Raw genomic sequence first — 17864 nt, 5'->3', positions numbered from 1 at the left:
GAGAACACGCACGGCTGAGGGCAGGATCAGAGCCCCCCGTGGATTCGCGCTGCTGCTGCTGCGCACTCAGGGAGAACGCGGTGCATAAGGAGCTGCAGACCCCGGCATCCCGCAGGGCCGAGATGAGCTGCCCCCGCCGACTTGCGACAGCTCCGCGTAGCTGGGCGGGGTGATACCGTCCTGCCCCCACCCTCCTCCACCCCGCTCTGTGCCGCCGTTGCCAGGACGCGGCATGGCAGAGCAGGAGCTGGCCGCGCTGCCCCTGCCGCAGCTCCGCGCCCTCCTGGAGCAGAAGCGGTACCGGTGGGGGGGGGCCGGGTCGGGGGCAATGGGCTGCGGACACGGGGCCGGAGGTGACGGCGGGATGCACGGGGACAGAGCCTGGGTGGTAACTGGGGTTGGACAGGAGCCGAACAGACAGGTCAAGCCACCCCAGCCTCCTGAGGATCCCTCCTGCAGGGCCCTGTCCCGGGCTCTGACAGCCCCTGGGGTCTGGGTTTGAGCAGGACAAGCTCATGGAGAGGAGACCTGCAGCCCTCCTCATTTTGGGGAGTCTGTTTTGCCTTGAGTTGGTGTCCTTTGCCCACCGTGCTTTTTGCAATTCACATCCATTGCTTTGCAGCCATGACAATGCCATGCTGAGAGATGAAGTGGAGCTGCTTGAGAACCAGTACCATAAGATGCAGCTGAGCAGCTCGGACCTCCCGCAGCATGGCTCCCCACCAAAGCTGGTACGCCATACTGGTATGGAGTGGGGCAGACTGGGATGAGTGACTTAACTCCAACCCCTGCTTGAAAAGAGGTGCTGCTGGGCCTCTAGGTGTAGGCATGGGCCCACTCACCCTTTTGCATGCCAGACTGCCTTTAAGTTCCTCATTTCCACTCTTACATCTGGTGCTGTCCCTTGTGTAACAGCACTGTGTCCTCCTGAGGAGTGAGCACAAGGGAGAGATCTAGAAGGGCCTTACGCACCAATGAGTTAGACCCCACACTGGGTGATTTGAAGGAGAAGCTAAATACATAGGGGGATGACGGCAGGGAACCAGGGGACTTGCCCCAGGTCTGTATCAGGGTGCTCTGATCCTCCTCTGCCCAGCTCATCCACACCCAGGTCCATCTGCTAAGTGTGCGTTGTTCCTTTCCTATCTGGACACTGAACTTACTTTCTTTGGGATACATGAAAATACAGCAGCAGTTGGCCAGTGCTGGCTTTCGAATGGCACCTGCGTTGGTCCTCCATTGTTGCAGACACGTGGCAGGTCCTGATCCAGGCTGTGCAGCAGTTCATTGACCTGTTTTTCAGCCCTGACAGTGGAGCAGAAATGTGAGCTGGCTGAGCAGGAGCTGCTAGACGTGAAGTGTGACATTCAGAAGATGGAGGAGGACTCGGAGAAGACCTTGCGTGATCTCGAGGTACAGCTCTTAGGATGGCAAGGCATCCTGGAGCACTGTGGCTTTTCACATCTCTTTGATTGCGATGTGACTTCATTTCTACAGGCAGTCATACAAGAAGCAGATGCTTGGTGGGCTGATGTTAAGAAAGTTGCCAGTGACTTTGAGGAAGTCATTGTCAAAACCATCTCCAATGAGCAGGGGAGCATCACAGCTTCTGAGAAGCTGCTGAGATACCTGGAGGAGAAGAACCGCCAGAGGGTCAGTGCAGCATGGCAGAAGTTGAGCCTGGTCTGCCATCTGAGAATTCGGGTTCCCATACTTCTGTTTGAGCTGCCTCGTATTTTCAGACTATCTTAGCAATTAGTCCTGTGAGCTCAGATGAGGCAGGGCAGCAGTGAGGACTTTGGTGCGGGTGGAACAAAGGGAAAGCACACAGTAAAGCATGGAGCCTGGTGTTCTGCCTCCTCCCTGACCCTGCTGTCCCTCTCTAACCTGCTTTCTTTCTTCAGGATATGATGAGGGAGAAGCTGCGCATAGAAAGCAATTTGCTCAGTATCTACAAGAAGAAGCTGCAGCAGCAGCTCAGGCAGGTGCGTGCTGCCTGGACACGTGGGCTGGGACATGGGCAGCAGCATGCTGTCTGACCTTTCTCTTGAAGCCTCAGTTTTGCAGCCAGGCAGAGACCCTGTGCTTTAAGTCTGCTTTCCCCACCAAGCAAAGCTCTTTTATTTGAGACTGAGACAGCACTCTGTAGCTCTGTTTCCCTGGGTTTGCAGAAGGAGCAGATGAGAGACATGCTGCATGAGGTCCATGCAGAGCTGCTGCAAGTTAAGAAAGAGCAGTGTGAGGAGGAGATTGGTGAGAAGAACCAGGAGCTGCAGCAGCTAAAGCTGTCCTTAAAGAAGATCCAGATCCTTAACTTGCAGAAGGTGAGTGAAGATCCCGGCACTCCTCCTTGCCCTTCCTGCTATTCCCCGCGGTCACACACGAGCTGACCAGCAGCTCTTGCAGCCTTCCCTTTCTCAGTCCAAATACTCCAGTGGCTTTGTAGGGTCTGGAGAGCTGCCACTGCATCTGCTGCCACTGTCCTGCTTTTGTGTTCCAGAAAAAGCTGCAAAATGCCATGGAAACGTCAACAGTTCTAATGAAAGACATCTCCCAGAAGAAAGAGATGCTGGAGAAGACTGAAAGAGCTACTACTCTTGTGAAGGAGGTAAGAGAACAATTTGGAAATAGCCGAGATTTCACTTGACAGGCCTTTTTTTTTAGGCCATAGCTACCTGTGTGCTGTGGTGGGATGGAGAATAAGCCCTGGAGCTCCTGCTACCGCATGTTGGGATGGACAGCTTTGCCCCTTTGTGGAATTTGCCCCTCCAGGGTCCATCCACTGCCTTCTTGAAGTTCTCTTTCCTTGAGCTTTTCACCAGCAGTGTCCTCCCCAGTGAGAAGCAGCAGAGCTATCACAGCCTGGGAACATGGTGGCTGAGTTACCACTGCTCTGGGCAGCCCCACTATGGGATGAGGTCATGGGTGGGTGCATCACACGGTGTCCCTCCTTTATCCTGCCCTGTCCTCGCTCTCTGTCACTTTTCCTTCTGCAGCAACAAGCCAAAGAGGAGAGTCTCATTAGGTGGCTGCAGAAGCAGCTGTCAGACTACAGCACCCCTCCTGTGATGAGTTACGTGCAGACGACGATGGCTGTCGCTGACCTGAAAAAGAGCACCAAGGCTTGGGAGAGGAGGGTGGCAATTGCTGAGGTGAGGGAGATGGGGCCAGGAGCGGGCTGGGGCTGTGTCCTGGTGTACTACTGCAGGCAGGACTGGAGGCTTTTCCTGGTGGCTGCTCCCTACCCCCAGGACAGAGGCTGAATTTTAACAACTGAGCTTGGAGGTGAGGACGCAGCATGTAACTTGACAGGCTGCACCATCAGGCTCAGCTCATGCTGGAACCTGAAAGGTGTGTAAGGAAAAGAGGACATGTGGTGCCCAGGACGTGTCTGGCTGCAGCAGCCCAGCCAGCTGATGGCTCTCCAGTGCTGGTGGTCCTCTTTGATGATCTCAAATGTTCCTTCCTTGTTTGTATCTTGACCGGACCCTGGTAAGGAATGGCTGTATCTGGCCAAGAGGCGACAAATGTGAGTTCATGGCAAAGTTGTGAGAGCAGCATCTTTGTCTCTGCCTCTGGCAAGACTCCTGCAGCCTGGGAGGATATGTGGAGATAAGAGAGGAGCATTGTCAAAGCCCAAGTGCTGCAGTGAGCACTGAGTGCAGCTGGGAGCAGGGTGGGTAGAGGGGAATGCCATACTGCAGCTTCCTCCACAACATCTTGCTGCTATCTGAACACATTAAGGTCTTCTACTTTCCTCTCTTGCAGATGACCTTGAAAAGCCACCACAGAACATGGAACCAAGTTAAGATGTCTGGTAACCTGCACCCAGCTTGTGTGATGCTTCAGGGTGAGCAGTGGAAGCTGCAGAGGGAGCTGGCCTTGTGGGGAAATGTGTGTCAAATGGGTAACTGTAGCATCCTGCGAGATGCAGGGGGTGAAACCCCTTGTGCATGAAATGATGGAGTGTCCACAGCTCTGTTGTGAGGCCATTTCTTTGGTCAGTCCCAGCACAGCTTTCAAATGCAGGCTGCTCTTGGAGATGGGAAGCATCTCCTCACTGCAGGAGACGTAAATCTCGAGTGGCCCATCCTCAGATGAGTTTGGGGATTTGCTTTTCATGCTTGGGGTTGAGACCACCTTAATGAAATACCACTGCTGCCTGTGTAGAGGTCTCTTCCCTGTGAGTGGAGGCTGCAGCTCAGCTTGTGCCCTGACAAGGTGAGGAACAAATCTGCTCCTGCCCTTTCAGTTGTGGCCAAGATTCCCTGTTGCAGTGGGACACCGGTGCATACAGGTATGGCCTGTTAGCACCTCATTCCACCATCACTGAGAATGGCCTTCAGGACTCATTTTTCAGTTTCTTTAGTCTGGCACATAACAGGGTTTCCAGGGTCACCCTTCAGGAGAAAAAGCAAGGTTGTGCCACAGCAGCCCCACTGCTCTCACATCCTGTGGACTTCAGTGGAACCTGCAATTCCTTATTCTTTGCTCTGTATCCAGATGAAGTTTTGCATCCTTGGTAGATTCTTCCATACAAAAGATGAGGTTATTTCAAACTTGGGGTTGTATTGCACACTGTATGTTGTGCAGAAGGAAGACAGGTGGCAGCTGGGTTCTGTACAGCCTCCACACGGAATCCTTCGAGCAGTAGATGATGTATGAGCCATGGAACTATGGCAGCACTGTCAGAGGGGCACCCAGGACCAGGCTGATCCACAGCAGCGTGTTACGGTAGCAGCCATCAAAAAGCATTTTGGCAGGCAGGAGAGTGAGATGTGTCTGGTAAAGCAAACAGCAGTCACTCACAAGGATCTGCTTTTGTGGTTGTACCATTCTCTAAGGGGCAAGCATGCCCTTGGCTAGTGGACAGATCCATACTGCATTTGTTTTTCTATTATAAGGATGAGAACTCAATTTATTTCTAAAGGGTGCCCTTGCCAAAGGGCTCTGTGTTTATGTGCTTCGTAACACAACAATTAAAAACCCCACTAATGCTAAAATTTTACCAGGCTAGCACAGAGAGGAGAAAGAAAAGGCTGTCCACACACAGCCAATAGTGACTAAATTTAGAGGTGTATCATAGGGATCGAAAGACTTTGAAATTATTTTTAAAGGCCTGAAAGAGATGAGATAGGAAGGATTACAGAATGCCACAGGTTTTGTGTTCAGGAGCTATCACTGTTGGACAGATCATTACATGGGGGAAATCTGTCCTCTGACAATACTGAAAAGCTTTCAAACCAGCAGCAGGCTCACTGCAGCTCGGGTGACAGAGCCTGTCCTCACTGGGCTGGTTATGAAACCCTCCAGGCTCTGATCTCATTTGCTGAGAAAGATTTGATGGGAAGGACAAGTATAAATGGCTCAGGGATCTGGTTGCTGTTTTCTCACCTCGCTGGTGGTTCTTGGCATTGCATAAAACATCCAGAGAATGAGGAGATATGTAAATCCATCAGGAAAACACAAGGGATTCTGCATGCAGGGCTTTTTTTTGTAATTTTTTGGTGACAGAAATGAAGGATGCTCTTCACTATACATTAAGAATTCCACTGCCAAACAGCACTTCATTCTGAAACCAGTATTTAAGTCCTGCCTGTCTCACTTAGGCCAAAAAGTCAAAATAGATGGCCGTAACTATTAGCCTTAAGCTACAGACTGAGGGCACTGAAGACAAGCAACTCACTTGTTTTCTCCTGGTTTTCAGGACAGATGAGCACATTTTGGATGCCATGAAAATTACTAACACCATTAGCATCTTTGAATTTATTTGGTATAGAGTTTATTTGGCTTCGTATTTAGATAGCCTAGGGAGACTAGTTTTATGTATTGCTTTTCCAAGCTTGGTGAAGGAGACAGACAGCAGGTCTACATTTGTGGCTCTGCAGTCACTGGTGAAGTGTCACAGATGTTTTCTGTCCTGAGCACATAAAAGGCTCAGCACTGACAGAGCTTGGGCAGTAAAACAGCAGCAGTAATGATTTGTGTCTCACGCAGTGGCTGCCAATGGGCAACAGGTGACTGCGTCTCTCTCCTGGAGGCTTTTGGGCATGATCATTCCAGACCTTGCAGTATCTGCACATGAAACACTGTAAGAACAGCCTCACAGAGGCGCTGATGAGAAGAAACGTATTCAGCCTACTTACAGATGTCAGTAAGACCCAGCTGGAAGCAGATCTCAGCAATGTTTTGGAACCTTTCTCCTTCCAGGCAGGGCCTGGGGATCCTGATAGCCTGGGCTTCATGGGCCTTCCCCACATTCTGGGGGAAGGAGAAGCACTAGTGATGTAAGAAGCAATCTTTGATGGGGAGTAGTGACTTGTGCCCTCTATTTCCTGCAGCGGAACATCCCTCCCTTGAGAAGAGTCAAGATTCAGCACAGTGGGGCTAGAGCACCATTTCTGAAGAGCCCATTCCCAGCGGCACAGACGACATGCCTACAGAAAGTCTGAAGCTTTTAATTTAATAAAGCCATTTTGTGTCTGTCTGCATCCCGATATTCTTTTGAGACTAAGCTAAAATATAAAGCTTGCTCATTAATGATTTCAAATGTCAAGGTTTAATTACATACAACGCCTCAGAATTAAATGTCAAACCAGAGGCATTTTTTGAACCATTCAGAAGACAGACATTTCCAAACCAGGGGCTGGAAGTGTTGCAGAGCCCAGCTGCTGCCTGTGGGTGCTGCTTTCCCCATGGTGGCAGGAGGAAAGGGTCGGCTCTGCGGTGAGCCTCACATGTGCACGCCATCAGTTCTGGCTTCCCTTCAGAGCTGTGCTGGTCAGAAAGAGCTGGAGCAATTGGTGCAAGGTGATGACAAGGTGACCAATGTCTGCCAGGTGACAGGTACCAGCGCACGTTGCTTTGTCATTGACTTTCATTTCTTCTTCCTGACAATGCCTTCAGCGGTGAAGGAGGATGAAGCACCCCAACAATGCATCTCCTAATAGCACTCCAAGGACTGTAATCGTGTAGTTCTCTTACATGCTATATCTGCTCTGTAAATTTGCATTTAATTTAAGCTGTCTTACTAATTAACAGTTGGGATTTAGAAGGTGATGGCATCTTGCAGTATTTACTGGCCCCAGCTCTGGAGCTGTGTCTCAGCAGGGAGAGAATTAGCAATTTATGAAAACTTGTAAATCATGAAGACATCAGAAGAATACTAAAAAAAAAATCTCAGGTCTTCTGAGAAAAAAAATGATACTTCTGAGGCAGCTTCGTGACTTGTAGGGCCCAAGTCGTTATTTTCTAAAACATATTGTTGCCAAAGCTGTAATTTAGCCCATAAAATGTTTGTTGTTTCAGGGATAACAACACGTCCTGGGGTTAATGGGTTCCGTAACCTCCCTTGTTTTGGTTGTTTTCAAAAAGCAGTGGTTGGCAGCCAGCTGGAGATTGCTTTATTAGTAACATCCCCAGAGAGCAGGCACTCTAACACTTGATATCTTTTGGTTAGAGGGTAGAGCAAGGACACAAAGCTCCTTACTGAACCTTGCAATATGAGAAGACAACAACGACGTGGCCCAGACGTGCAGTGCAGCATCACCACCGAGCAGCGCTGCACTGGCACGGGCTTATGCTATCATCCCAACATAAAATATTAGCAAGTTTGAATGCCTGATGGTTGTTATATCTGAAAGCAAAGGTCTGTATTCTTGCACAGGTGGTCCTGTGTGGAGCTGGGAGCTGGGATTGATCCTTGGTTCTGTGATCCTCTTAAGTACTTTTCATGGGGATCACTGCCAGTCACTGTGTCTGACCACCCCTGATGTGTGCATTTCCAGCTGGCAGTCAGGTGTTCCAAGGGACTTCTCTCAGAGATCAGATCATCTTCACCAATATAAAACCTTACACAAATATCCCTATCTGTATATCTGGTCAAAACCCATTCCTTTGGAGCACTGCAGACACAGTTTCCCTTGTAGGTAAATGCATCCATCTTTTGTTCTCTGTGGAAATATATATCCTAATCTATCAGAGTTTAACTTTTCAATATATATTTTTTCAATAGAATAATTTAATTATGTATATGGCAAGCATGCAGCTAAAGAATGCATAAATACATTATATACCTTTATACATGCAAATAGTATGAACATGCAGAAGCTTCGATGGCTAACAGATATTTAAGTATAATGAATTCATCCACTCCTAAAGAAATGGTAACTTTGCTTAGTCAATTGCACTGTGAAAAGGAGTATGCATTACAAAGCTTCATAGAGAGCCTCCTGGTATCTTTTTATCACAGATCCATCTCCTTGTATGGGGATGAGAATGGAAGCAAGAAACAGAAGCTAATAGAGGCTAAAATAGTATTAGGTGCAGGGTTATGCATCTGTCTAAAATAGGTAAGGATTTGATTTTTGGATCATGTCCATACCTTACTTGAGTAAATCAAGTGTCTGTTTCTGAAGAAACAGTAGTGAAGACAAAACTTATGTTTACTCCTAATGTGAACACTGTATATTAGTTACAGTCATGTACACTATTGCCACCCCGTTAGTAATGTTTCGTCTTTTCCACAAGGATGTAAATGGTAATCCTAAATGTGAGGAATGCAAGGTGTGTGGCTTCATTTCCTGAAAGCCTTACCTTGCTTTTGTCAAACAAGTATTGCTCAGTGAACTCGACTGCTCAGTTCTGAGGCAGCGTTCAGCCATGCTGCAGGTGTGCCAACAGGGGTTCCTATATATTCTTCGTGAAGCTAAGCACATCACCTAGCAGCCTTACTGGAGTTCAGCAGCAGCACACTCTTTTTGCAAGAGGCAAAAGACACCTTAACACCAGTCCAGGTGAAACTGCTGTCTCCAAATCGCAGCAGTTTTGTTAAGTCAGTTGAGGCAGGAGTGCATGTACTGGTAACAAAAGACAAGCCAGCTGAAATGATTTGCAACCTACAGCAATAGACAATAAAAATAATCTTTCCCTCTTGCTTCAATTCCATTCTTTCTGCACAGTGTGAATATAATCCAGTATAAATGTGCCCTTGCCAGAGCAACTGTATTTATAGAGGCATTTACCTTGGCTTGATTTGAAGTGTCTTTTTGCAGGCCAAGCACCACAAGAAGGTTTTAAATATAACATTAATATAAAAGATGACAAATGAAATGGTTTAGATATCAATAAGTTCACAGATCAGTAGAGGACAAGGAACTAAGAGTAAATTGCAAAGCTATATGGGTCTATGGTGTGCAACGAGATAATTTTGGAACCAGGAAGGGAACAAGGCTGACAAAGACAACTGCTGCTCATGCTCCTCAGTCCCTTCTCCAGGCATGAATGAGGCCTGTTGCCTTGTGGCAATGACAGATGTGTGTGCAAATTGCTGTTGTAAGTAGCAAAACCCTCGCTGAGTAGACTAGATAATAGCAAACACATCCACCTTGAGCATCCAGTGCAGACAGGCTGCTGAATGAAATGCAGTGTTACCTGCAGCGAGTGTAACCAACCTGATCCTCCTCTGCATACAGAGGTTGCAACACTTCAATTATCTCCTAAGAATTCACTGAAGGGATTTGCAATTTGCTGCTCCTAGGCTAAACAGGGAAAGATCTTATCAGGAACATAACAAAAAACAGAGGACAGAAAGAGTGCTTGTACCCCACAGAGCATGCTGTAAGGTGCAGGGGGCTAATGACAGGGCAAACCACCAAGTTGGAAAAAGGCTTAACAGCCATCATTAGACAGGTGCTGTGATGTTGTGGCACAAACAGAAAGGTGAAAGATGCAATTAGAAGGTTAAACGCTGTGAAATTGCATGGTAGGAAACAATGAGGGGTAGGGAAAGCTTGCCACAATCAGACAACGTTTTCAGCAGAGGCATGGGAGCAGTAAAATGCTCCAGAGAAGGGGAAATTTTCATTAAAATCAAAATGCAACAAGAAAGCTGTTAGGCTTTGGTCTGGGTAAGGTACTCCACTGTGCGTCTCTAGAAGAGAAAAGGAAGAAACTGAGCTAGAGCTGAGGCAGCAGAGCTGCTGCTGGGTACCATTAGTGGTGGGGCCTGCAGCAGACTCCTAGCTGGTGCTTTTCAAACTTAACAGTCTGAAGGGTGTGCAGAAACTCAGCAATAAGCAGGGATGGCAGAGCTGTGTTCAGCTGTTGTACAGACTGGGTTCCACTGAAAAGCTTTAGGTGCAGAAAACAGCAATGAATAAATCATGGGAGATAAAGCTCATTGGAGTCAATAAGCATCTTGCAGCCCATTAATTTCAGCGGGAAGTTCAGGGAGTGAATTGATTGTTGAGGCTGGGCCCTAGTCCACTTAGAACCAATCCTAAAGACTGGAGGGCAATCAGCTGCCATACAGGTCACTGCTCAGAGGTGCAGCAGCAGATCCTTTATTCCTCCTGAGCAGCCATTTTGTTCCTAAATCGCAGTGTGGTGGCTGCAAGCCCAGGAGAACAGTGCCAGCAGCTGGTGGGTGCTGAGCAGCACTGCAAAGGGGAGAGGAGTGGGTAGGCAGGGAGGAGGGGAGGAAGATGGAAGGTTCTTTTGGGGATGGGATGGTTCTTCCCATGCTGGAATTTGGGGAAGCAACATGGCTGCTAAATACTGCTGGGATTTTCTCTCCAGCTGTAAGAAGTGCTGTTTTTTCCTGCTCAGCCCCGAGTCTGGATGTTTCTCTTCCTGCCCGTGTCATCAGATCTCTGTCTGAAGGTGGCTGTGAAGGTGGGGCACATGCTCCAGGCAGCGTGTGCATGGCAGTCTCATTTCTTAGGGTCATCGTGATGCATCCAATGCTGTGCTTTGATCCCCAGACCATCATGGAATTACACTTCCAGAAGACAATAGAAAAGCCCAGAATGAAGCCTTGGAGTAGATGGAGATGAAATACTTTCCTGCTAGAGAATTAATTTCTCTGGTAGATAAGGGACTTTTGAGTCTGATTTTAAGAAATACTGCAAAATATTCCTATCTGAAAAGTCTTTCAAGCATGACATGCAAAATACTGAAACCCCCTCAGGCCATTTTTTTCCAATCCTCTGTCAAAACTGATGTGACATCATAACCAAATTAAAGTTCTGATTCACTAAAGAAATACTAAGCAGAGGCTCCATGAAATCCACCACATTTGATATTGGTATTTTGTATGAAAGCATTTCAGTAATGCTACCATGAAGGGCAATGAATAATATTAAACAGATTTAGAAAGGAACAGAGCAAGTTTGCATTCCCAAACCTCCTTTGTTTTATACTGCAAGATGAATGCTCTAACAATTGCATATCAGACCCAGCAAAAAGATGTACCTCACTGACAGTTTTAAGATATATTCTCTAACTAACACGGGCTCTATTTTCTGCAGAAATAAATAAGAGACCTGAATGTTATCTCTAGCAATGATATCAAGTGGAATATTCCTAAAGTAAATAAACTGTATTTGCTCATATTTGTGAACATAGTTGGTTCATGCATATTTAGCAAAATCCACTGAAAGAAAAATAGAGAGCAATTAAGGTAAACCCAGCTTTGCTTGGAAGGTCCTGAAAAGTGACTAGTTAATTTATGTCTGCTATGGTGAGAAAACACAGCTGCAGCCTCTGTTGCATATGAGCCCATACAGACTGATGAGATGCTGGCACTGGCTAACACGCTGCCATGCTCTTCCCTTTCTGCTGAGGACAGCTGTAACACTCTCACCACCAGAACTCTCTCATGTAAGCAGGACGGGACAATGGCAGCAGGACCATGTCCTCAAACCTTCTCCAGCTGTGAGACAAAGGCACAGAAAAGATCAGCTGGGATGTATCAATAGAGAAGAGCATCCAAAGCACATCCCATTGCATGAAAAAGGCTGCCCACTGAGGTGAATAGCTTGCAAAGAGAACTACTGCTTTATTACAGTGAGGGCTTTCTGAAAATGATGTCATATTTTACTGGAAAGTGTACTTCCTAGCCCCCAGAATCTTTAAGCAAAACTTCCTTTACTGTTCTCAGCTGGCCATGATGCTAGCATGAAGGATTCTGTAGATATTCTGGAGGAGATTCTGGACAAGACTGACGACATCTGCTGGGAAACATAGGAAATAATTATTTGCATTAACACATCTACAAAGCTTTTCTTCTGCAGATCCCAAAGTACCCTAAAATACTTAAAACAACTTTTCATGGAGGATGGGAAAATTAGACCCTGAGATGCTAAGGGGCACCTAGCAGGACACAAAGTGAGACGGGCAGCACTCTGATCCCAGTGCCTCCCCCTTCTTTACACTGAGCAGTCAATGCAGTCCTCATCTTTGGGTTAAATGCACTCAAGAGGGTAAGAACAGACATGACAAAATGTGCCACTTCTGCAGAACAAAAGTGTTAAGGTAGATGCAGAAGTGGTTAAGTAATAAACTGCTGCAGGTCAGCCATTGCCACTCTATATGTTAGAGGCTGAGAAATGTGTCCCAGCACTTCTATGACAACTGAATCCCTGGGTTTTAGTGTTAAGAAACAACGACAGAAACCAATATATGTTGAATTAGTGTCAGCAGTAGATGGAAGAGAAATATCTTCAAAGAAAATAAGAGTAGACTTCAAAGTCCTTCATTGATTCCTTCACACTAAAGTCACCGTGTCCTGGGGCATTACTCCACATCTCCGCCTATTTTGTGTTTAGATACCACAACCACCACAGTGTTTTCAAGTGCAATTAACTGGCACTGAAATTGCTTATGCTGCAGCCATCCCATGAAGGTCTTAGAGGCTGGCATGCATCCCAGCACATTACTCACTCTAATACAAGATGTCAACATCTTAATGCAAGGACTTTTCTCATTGTCTGGGTTTCAGAGCATCCACCGTGCACATTGCACTGCCCACAGACTGTGCTCAGCCTTGCCTGGCAGGGCCAAGAGCTCTGTGATGAGCTGCTGGAGAGGGATTTAACTGGTCCAGAGCACTGCAGGAGGTGAGAGAGTTCCATTTACATCACCCCTGTGAAATTGCCAGATTCAAGAACCCATTTAAAGGTTAATCCACGATGATCAAACCCTAACTTCTTGTCAAACAAAAAATGGGAGAGGAATTATAAAGGACTGTATGAAATCTCCATGATTAGCAAAATATCACCGCGCGATGTCTGAAATTTGCATTATTTGACAGCATATTTCACAACATGCCTGTGTGTTAAGGCAGCATTTGACGCGCAACTGGAATGTCAGCATCCGAAGAAAGATATGACAAGCTTGGTGTAAATCTCATAGCTCAATACAACCATTGTTACTATTCAAGGCGAGTCTCAGAAGTTGACAGGTTTAAGTGCAGTGCCATTTTCTTACTGCTTCAAGAAGCCTCTTAATGATATAGCTGTGTCTGCAGTGTGAATTTCTTGGGAAACTGTGGGGGCTAGGAGAAAGTAGTACAAGTCTGTGAGAAAAGAAATACCACATCATTTTCCCAAGCAATCGAGTAAAAAAATAATCTGCTCTAACATTTGGATCCCATGGGAGCTGTATCAGCATGCATCTTGTCATGATTTCACTACCTGTAGGTGGGAAAGAGGTGGCAGTCACCATGTTTTTGAAATTCACATAGGTATATCAGACCTCAGCAGAGCCTTATGCAGAGCATTGTGCTTTACGAGGACCAGCCCTGGCCTACATGCCATTCACGTCCACCCGTGGCTGCTCAGAACTGTGACCATCCCTGAAACCCTACCACAAGATAAAATCCTGTAAAAGCAGAACAGAGACTTTATGCTTCCATTCAGACCTACAAACATGGTTGTGAACAGACAACATGCGATTGGTGCCAAATGCAGGATGGCAATACTGATGTGGCACTGAACCACAAGGAGAGGAAAAACAGTGTCTACATTGTGTATTGATGCAAGATGACTGCTGGCTTCTTGAAGTCAATGGGAACGTTCTTGATGTTAAAGGGGGGGGCTGTGAAGTTTGTTCTGTATCCTTGCATACCCTCGGTGTCCATGTGCTCACCAGATTCATACCTTTGGTCTAAGGACAAAGCTAGAATACCTAGCACAAAACATTTTGCAGTGAGTAAGGGGGACTGTGCCTCAGACTCATGCTAGAAAGCTGATATGTTCTTTTTTTAGTGGAATTTAGAAGATAAAGACATTGACTCTCACAATACGAAGGGAACTGGCAACCCAGCAAAGACAGGTTCTAAACCAGATGCAACCTTTTATCAGGGTCTTCACCTCTGCAGCTGTAGATCAAAGAGCTGTACTTCATGCAGACAGGGTTGCTAGTCCTCTTCAAAGCAGCCTGGCTTGCTCGCTGACCTGAAGGTCTGTGTAATGCACACTGCACATTCAACTCATGATGAGGAGTTGGGTATTTTTTATTAAATGGGCACCTACAGTTAGATTGTTGTTTAGGAATCTAATCAAACACAGTGGCTTTCAGAACACAAAAAACTCCACAAGTCTTGGGGAGGGAAGGGATTTTTCAAAATAGCAAATTAATTTTGCCAGTGACCAAAATGGAGTGATACAACAATGGGTATGAAAATGTTCCCAGGGACTTCATGATCCCTGGGCACCGTCTTCTGGATCAGTTTGGAGAGCCTGGATCTGAATCCTCTGGGCTGATTTAAAAGGAGATCCTGTCATGAAAACTTCTAATCCTCTTTGAAGTTATGGGCCCCCAAAATACTAACAGCATAACAAGAGAGCAGGACTTCATTGCAACATCATGTGCTGCATTAAGAAAGAGAAGTTAAAATCAGAATAAATAAGACTGACTGAATAGCAGTGTGCAGTATGGTATTCAAATAAAGCTCAGCACCATCTTAACTCTGCTTTGTCAAAGGTGGAGAGGAACTGAAATCATTATTCTCCATTAAAACTATGACTTCAGGACAAAAAAGGTATCTTTTTACACTGCATTTGTTATCCATCTTGAATTAGTCACATTGTGCATACCCAGTTTTTAATTACATGAGCTCACATCTATTTTCTGCAGAATCTCTGCTTCATTCGTTCCATAGGGCAGAGATGTGGAGGAACTCACCAGATTGAATGACTCCCATTAGTTCCAAGTCAGAAGCACAGACTGAATCAAAATGCATTTTTCAAGAATAGTTCTGTGAGAAAGAATGGCAGAAACAAACAATGCCCAAGAGAAAACCGAGCCTGCAGACTGAGCAGGCTATTATTAAGCTAATAAGAAAAGTAAACAGAGAGGTTTGGAAAAGAGAAGGGGAAGAATCTGGGCATTAACTTGCCCTGTCACCATGAGGTATCTGTAAGCACTGCAACCACAGTCCTCTTCCCCTTAAGAGTGAACTGTAAAAGTGATAACAGAAATGAAAACAGAAGCAGATCTAGAATTTTACAATTTTTTCCCCCCAGATGTCATTCATTGCATTAATTCCTGTTATTATGTGGGATTGGATTCAGCAATTTCCAAGAAATTCTTAAAAGTCACCGTTAGAAAAGTAGCAAGCATTTCATGGATGTTTCTTGTTTTAAGGAATAGTGCCATGTTGCTAAAAGTTGTTGTGGTTTAGATGGGAATTCTGTTAAAAATAGTTGTTTTGTTTTTTTTTTGCATTTGGAGTTCCCTAGATGGCAATTTACTGCTGATTTTATCAACCATAAAACCTCCCTTTGATGCAGTGAGCAGGGTCTGGCCCTGCATAGCAATTCAAGCCTTGAAATGTGCAAGTTAATGAATCCTTCCAGTCTTGATGAGGCAAGAGATATCTACACGGCCCAAAGGCTCTCTCTGCTGATAGGAAAACTGAAAAGAACAGAGGGCTGATTTTCTCTAAGTCACAAACTGCACCCGTGGCAGTACTGGGAGCAGTTCTGAGCTCAGCCCACACTTACATACATCATCTTTTCAATGCCTGCTGCCATGCATGGCAGGAGGGTGCTGGGGGCTAATGACCTTGTCCTGCAGTTCTCCTGACTGAGCTGGGGCTCCCCTCCCTGTAGCTTCGATTCATCTGGCAGCTGAGTAGTGAGACACATCAATGTGGTCAGCAGCTCTTCAACAAAGAGAAAGGAGGGGAAAAAAAGTGAAGCAGAAGGCTTTAGCTTTCCAGTGCGGGCAGTTCAAGAAACCTCTCTGTGTTTGCATATCAGACAACAGAAACCTTTGTTTACAGAACCTGACAGATGCAGCCAAAACAGACATCTACAAATTAGCCTCTTGTCTAAAATGAGATGCAGTGACACTCAGCTGTGCTGGTATCTTTTGAACTGATATATGCTGGGAATTCATCTGAGCCCAGCTGGGCATCAACACAAATACACAGCCTCTGCCATAAAGGGTGCTCCTAGAAGCATAAGGATGGCAGCAGAAAAACCCCAAAACACAAACACCACCACTCAGGTAAGTTTCTCCATTCTCGGATATCACTGCACAATGCAGTTCTTGCCATTACATCCATCTTTGCCTGCACACAAGAAGCTCCTATGGCAGCTCATCTAAAACAGGGTCGGTTCAATCAAGTGACTTCATTCACCATAATTTATTTCACTTTTCTGAATGTCAGCTGTGTCTGCTGCTCTGTCCTTCTCTTGTGTCAGTGCATACACACGAAGGAACTGCAGTATGGTCTGCTTAGTCTGTTCTTACCTAGCCTGCCCTAGACACAGAAACCCAGAGAGTACTAATTGTGCAGCTGGTAGGAGGAAAATAATCGGCCGTTACTTTCTGAAGCCACAGTGATTTATAAGTTATTTCGGCAGATGGAGCTGTTGCAGTACAGACCATGAGCTGCCAACTAGGACAGTTCAGTGTTCAAAGGAAGAAAGCAACTGCCTGAGGATATTTTCAAATGATTCCCCAGCTGTATCCAGGCAAACGTATGTCATCCAGGCAAATACATGCACTTTTAGCAAATTGACTAGCTTGCTCTCAATCTCCTAGGGATGATTTTTAGGTCAGTGGGGTCATTAGTATTTATACATCAGTATCAGAACCGGATTTTTTAGTATTAATGTGCAGTTGAAATCTGGCAAGCCCCCAAGCCATGCCCACTTCGTTATTAGGGTCCATGAAGACGACCAGCCTTTGCCATGACAGTCAGCTTCCTTTAGCTGTCACTCAGGTTTCCCCACACTGGTGCAGAAATCCATGTCTTTTAAAGGTCATTGCAATGGAAATGGCATACAGCCACAGTTGTGGAATTGTTATGTTGCAGTATATACCATTGGCTAATAGTGAGGATTTCAGAATATTTACATACTTGTACATTGAGGAAGGGATAAAAATAAGAATACAATAATTCGACTTTCAAGAAATATTCATTTATCAGTATGACTCTTTAAAGGTTCTACGAAGATAAATACAGTCACATGCTTAGGCATAAACCAGCAAGCGATTCATGGTGCAATTAGCATTTGAGATAAATGGATTAATAATCTCCTACCCAAGCATCTAATTAAGAAGAGCTGTATTCATCAAAGACTTTTGTTGACATTATACATTACTGAAGGGGAATCAGGATTTATTTTCTCCTTAGTATGCAAATTCATTACCATTTTCCCTGATGGGAACTACACACATATACAAGGGCCAGGGAATATTACACCTAATACAGGAAATCAAAATGCATTAAGAATTGACCCCTTATGCTCTGTATGCTGCAAAATCTACACAAGAATAATTCAGCAAGTCTGCCATGTGTACTTTAAAATGCTTTCTCATTTTTAGTATTAAAGATAGCACATTCTGATTCCACAGCTCTTGGTCTACAGTTCCATTTACATCAGCTCCAGGACATCATGCCATTGCATGGGCTGATGGTAAGGCAATGTAACACCTACAGTCCAAACCAATCTCTCACCTGGAGTCACAGCTTTCATTCTACAAACCTTCACAGCAGGTGATGCTATCAGTGGAGTCAAGTTCAGGGACTGCAGATCAAGCCTGTGCTGTCAGTGCCATGAACCTGT

The 17864-nt window shown here is 45.7% G+C and overlaps 2 protein-coding genes across 2 annotated transcripts in view; one reads left to right on the top strand and one right to left on the bottom strand.

Annotated features, from left to right (window-relative positions):
• Window positions 1-17864, bottom strand: part of PLA2G15 (phospholipase A2 group XV) — a 345808-nt gene that overhangs the window by 31796 nt on the left and 296148 nt on the right. The gene's annotated exons all lie outside the window — the stretch shown is intronic.
• Window positions 216-11384, top strand: CFAP263 (cilia and flagella associated protein 263). Its single transcript, XM_065734202.1, is given in 11 exon segments — window positions 216-297; window positions 623-751; window positions 858-894; window positions 1039-1413; window positions 1498-1653; window positions 1905-1985; window positions 2172-2324; window positions 2501-2608; window positions 2997-3152; window positions 3769-3850; window positions 10649-11384. Coding segments are annotated over 11 exon segments (1428 nt in total). The 5' UTR covers window positions 216-232; the 3' UTR covers window positions 10735-11384.

The sequence above is a fragment of the Cyrtonyx montezumae genome, unplaced genomic scaffold (assembly GCF_038088225.1).
Source record: "Cyrtonyx montezumae isolate F1298 unplaced genomic scaffold, pur_monq_1.0 scaffold_17, whole genome shotgun sequence".
Lineage (NCBI taxonomy): Eukaryota > Metazoa > Chordata > Aves > Galliformes > Odontophoridae > Cyrtonyx > Cyrtonyx montezumae.
Note: the sequence above shows the minus strand (reverse complement) of the source record. Positions and strands in the feature narration are given on the sequence as shown.